This window comes from Colobus angolensis, unplaced genomic scaffold (assembly GCF_000951035.1).
Source record: "Colobus angolensis palliatus isolate OR3802 unplaced genomic scaffold, Cang.pa_1.0 Scaffold11, whole genome shotgun sequence".
Taxonomy (NCBI): domain Eukaryota; kingdom Metazoa; phylum Chordata; class Mammalia; order Primates; family Cercopithecidae; genus Colobus; species Colobus angolensis.
Window position 1 is genome coordinate 3,587,202 of NW_012112030.1, and position 4,662 is coordinate 3,591,863.

The following is a 4,662-nucleotide window of genomic DNA, read 5'->3' on the forward strand; positions in this document are numbered from 1 at the left end:
ACACACATCGTGAGAGATGGAAATAGGCTACAAAAAGAGTCAGAGATATTGATCATCTTCACTGTTAGCTGTAGGATAGCTGCCCACCACCCCGACACACTGACACAAACACACATACACAGAAACAGAAAGCACAGTGGAAATCAGAATAACAGTCTTTCCAAACAGATTGAAAACCAAATGATGTCGAAAGTTCAATTCTGACACTGTGCTGATTGCTTGGACACAGTTCCGTCAAAACATGTATCCAAGTCATAGTTGTACCTTTTAGAAATTAGACACAAACAACATCCTACCCAACCCTTCCTGCTGGGCTAGAGTCCCAAAGAAATGAGGGATACACCTGACCTGAAGTAAGCAAAGCAGAACCCAGTCTCTGAGGCAATGAGGCCCACCTGGTAGGGAACTCAAATGCGCCATTGTTCTGCTTGTCTTTTTAAAGGGAGCTGACACGTTTCTCCCAGCACAAAGTTGGGAGTGACACCAGAGCCTCCTGCAAGATGCTTCTGATTCTGCTGTCAGTGGCCCTGCTGGCCTTCAGCTCAGTTCAGAGCTCAAGTGAAGGTAAGACTAGTTGGGGGAAGATATTGTGACTCTGATTGGGGTTTATGGGCAAACGCTATAGAGGGGGAAAGTGGAGGGAAGAGAAGAGGATGAGAAAACAGATGGGGCTGCAAACAGATGGGACTGCAGGGTTCTCATGCCAAGGATCAAAAGACCTGTTGTGCCTTCATTCCTCATCAAGGCCTCATAGTTTATTGATTGCACAAATAGAACCCGATAAAGAATTTGTACCAGGGAAGTGAGAGAGTGAGATTTGCATTTATAGAGACATGGGACTGCTGTGAAGAACGTGGAGAATGCAAGACAGAGTCAGGGAAGTGCAGCTGTGAAGATCCTGTACTGATCCCGGTAGACAGGGATGATGCTGGCCTTGCTGTACAGTGGCTGAGCATCATGAAGGAGATAAACACATGTCAGAGCCACTGCCGAGACAGAGAAATGGATAAAACACTTGTCTCTGTCTCCATAGAGGTAGAGAATAACCGGAGTGAAACACGGTCATTTTCTTCTCTCCTGCATGTAGTATTTCAACGTGCTGGGAGTGGCATGTGTCAGATTGTATCCAAGTGGTTATTTCTGTTGGCTCCTGTTGAGAAAGCTTGCAAACATAAGCAACATATTTACAGATGAAAGAGGGCAGAAGAATCCCCAAATATGTCATTGAAATACTCAGAGCAGTTTAACTAAATAAGCACTAAGGCTTGAGGAATCATAACAGGACCAACAGGGGCCCTTCTCTGTTGAGTTCCTGGTTGATGCTCAGTGTAGTAACAACCCTGCTTCCTCTTACGTCTTCCTCCACTTCCAGTAGCATCAGACAGCGGCTGATGAGGTCACAAAGGGAGATGCACAGGGTGTGATCAGAGGTCCCTTTTCCTCGCAGAACACTATGAGCCCTGAAAGATTCACGAAGTAACTTTTCCCATCATCCTCTACTTCTTTTCTAGATGTCAGCCAGGAAGATGTTCCCTCCATAATATCAGGTAAATTCCAATAAATTCTCAATAAATTTTTTCTCCATTTTTTTCCTGAAGAATTGATCAATTCTCAAGTGTCTTCTTATCAACATTTTCTTCTCAGGAATTGACTAATGTCAGTGCCCCAGAGATATAAGTAGTTTTCTCCCAACCTCGATTCTGGGGACCAAGAACAAAGAAATTCGATTTTTCATCACCCTTATGTGGATGAAGAGGAGTTCTAATCAGGAAGCCTTGGGAATCAGGGAGGTTGGGAGTTGAGATGCAGGTCAGGGAGAGAAGGGCTCTGTGGTGAAGACAGAGAGGTATGAAGACAGGAGGGTTTTCCAGCACTGAGCTTAGCTCTTCTTGTTTTAACTCACACAGATGAGGAAGACTCTGACCAGTTCATAGATGAGGAGCATCAGGGAGCATCTTTGGAAGCAGAGTCATCTGAACCCGATGCTGACAATGGAAACAAGGATGATGGCTCTCAGCAGAAACCACCCCATCACGGAGGACACCACCACCGTCCACCACCTCCTACAGGAGAGCCACAAAACACACAGAAACCACCCCATCACGGAGGACACCACCACCACCACCACCACCACCACCACCACCACCGTCCCTCACCTCCTCCTGAAACGACAGGTATGATTCCAGTTTATTATCCATTGAAGGCTCCAACTGCTATACTTCTCCAACTTCATTGTGCCAATGAGTCCATTGAAAAGCTGTTAATATTGCCTTGTCCTGGAACACATTTCTAAAAATTGTTATTCAGATATTCTTGTACAGGGTATCAAGATCCTGTGTTTTACAGAAGCTCTTGAAGGCAATTCTGATTTTGGAAATCACTATCTTCAAATTGCATGTCTTAAATAGGGTTGATGATGAGGATGTAGAACCATGTTCTCCTTTTGGCTCTCTGTTTTCTTTCCTCAAACTCAAAGACTCCCATTTAAAGTTTTCACCTGGACATGCTTTGCTCAGTCCTGCCTCCCATCAGGCTTTCATGTCCAGTATTCCCTCTAAATGGTCCTTGAACTTTCAGCTGTTAAATGGTATCTCATTTTTAAAATACTTACATTTAAAGTCATACATGCGTAAGCTAACAAAAACTAATCTCAATGAACAAAAAGGTGCAGAGCTAAATAGTAAGAGCCTAACTCATCTTTCTTCCCTTCTATCCTTCTCAAAACCCCCCCTTTTGCTCTTTGGAATCTCCTTTTTGAAATATTTATTGCTACATAAATATATATAATGCTTTTATTACAACCATTTTTACCATACTCTATATTCAGACTTGTGTCTTACTCATAGGAAAATTTTATTGTTTAGAAAACATTCACATGAGTTCATTTGGATCTCTCCAGTGTTTGTTGGTTAGTTTGTTTTTACAATTGTATACTATTCTATTGTTTGGTTGTTCCAAAATCTATTTAACCAATCCCTGTCACTAGACATTGAGGCTGGTTTCACATTCTCACTATTACATGATATGTTGCAGTGCCTATCTTTGTAAAAATAGCCCTTACATAACCAACAGCAACAAAGTGTGAACAACATAACAATAATTGTTTCTCTTTCTCATCTAAGCAACAGTTTAAATCACATTACCTGCAATGGCTTAAAGAGTGAATAAAGAAAATATTACTAAGGAGAAGGGGGCTGTAGAAGGGATAGAGGGCAAGAGTAGGGACTTGCATCTCCCTCACTGCAGTACACCAGTGAGGGATTAGACATTTCCTGCCAGGTCAAGTGTTGTCTATAATCTTCCTTGTTTGTTTGTCTTTTTCAGGAAGTGAATAAGAAGAAAACAGTGTTTCAAATGCCATAAAACATGCGATCATGCTCTAACTTCAGTATACCAATAAAATAATCAGCTTGCAATTTCTGATGGTGGTGTCTGTTTCTGAGTGTTTGGGACTCTGGACTCTGAGAGCTATGTTCACATTGTACGAACATCCAGGACCCCTTCTCCTTAATGTTTCCAGCAAGCTTCTCTCCTCCTTATCCTTAAGTCATCTGCCTGGGGAAGAAGTTCCACTGTTTCTTTCCTTCTCTGTCTTCTATAGCTCGAATTTAAATAGTACAATTATTTTCAGGTCATTTCCTGATATTCCAGTAAGCTTATGAATGTAAGAAAAACAATACCAGTGAAAGAAAGTCCCAGAAGCTGAAGGAAATTTTAACAAGTTCAAAAGTAACCAATTTTGTTTTCTAGGGAAATGAGTATGGTTCTATGCCTCTATTCCCCAGAAGCCATTAGACCTATGATCAGTGCTATTCCTGCCTATGAGTCTTACTATTCTTAAGAAAACCAAAATGGATTTCATCAGAGGCAGCATGACTTGAATAAGCAAAGAATTTGGAATCTCTCAGATTGTAATTTAACAACTCTCTCTTGCTAACTCTGGATTCATAGGAAGCTACTTACATCTCAGAGCCTAAGTTTCCTCTTCTAAATTTTTGAGTAATCAAAATGACTCCCCAAAAGGATGAAGGCTAAGCAGATCACATGCATGGAAAACTAGTGGATATAGTCATGTCTGCTTCCCACTAATGATTTTAGGAAAGAACAGTGGACATGAAATTGTGAGGAATTAAATGCTCCCAAGTTAAAAATCTTAAGATTTCTTTGTCAAAAAATTTAAGTGCAATAGTCTCTGACATTGGTTTTCTCTAGGCTTTCAAACAAAATAGGAACACATTGCATATTAATTTTTTTTTAGCATTTTCTTTCTTATCAGGCTATTTGTAAAATTCTAATTAGTTCTTTTTTAAAAAAAATAGTATCTCCTTATGGAAATTTAATTATGACAATTAGAAATGTAGACTTTTGAAATCTAAGAGATTTCTAACGTGTTAGTTAATACAGCAAATTATTGTCTGCATAGTGTCATTTTTTTCTGTGTACCACTCAAAATATCTAGCATGAGAAAACAGAGAAGCAATCTAATTTATGACAGACAAAGTCTAGTTCTTAAGCGAAAATAAAATATACATATATCTTATAATTTCATTTAAAAAACCCAGAAAACAATAAAAACTTCAGAAATGAGAGGGAGAAATCAATCACAGATGTGTAAAATTTCGAAGAAAATCAGAAAACATGATGTAAAACTCTTCTGAAAAA

At 39.9% G+C, this 4,662-nt stretch overlaps 1 protein-coding gene across 1 annotated transcript; it reads left to right on the forward strand.

Moving 5' to 3' along the window:
- The first annotated feature begins 468 nt into the window (after nt 1–468).
- Nucleotides 469–2,293, forward strand: PRH2 (proline-rich protein HaeIII subfamily 2). The gene is made up of 3 exons (XM_011955453.1): nt 469–564; nt 1,512–1,547; nt 1,908–2,293. Exons 1-3 carry the CDS (start codon nt 501–503, stop codon nt 2,291–2,293), a joined length of 486 nt encoding a protein of 161 aa, XP_011810843.1. The 5' UTR covers nt 469–500.
- Nucleotides 2,294–4,662: the final 2,369 nt, after the last annotated feature.

Bases quoted from the DNA above. Each gene is read 5' to 3' on its own strand.
- PRH2 (XM_011955453.1), top strand. From the start codon at position 501: ATGCTTCTGATTCTGCTGTCAGTGGCCCTGCTGGCCTTCAGCTCAGTT. The intron at 565-1,511 runs GTAAGACTAGTT...CTTCTTTTCTAG, and splicing joins AGTTCAGAGCTCAAGTGAAG to ATGTCAGCCAGGAAGATGTT. The intron at 1,548-1,907 runs GTAAATTCCAAT...TAACTCACACAG, and splicing joins TGTTCCCTCCATAATATCAG to ATGAGGAAGACTCTGACCAG.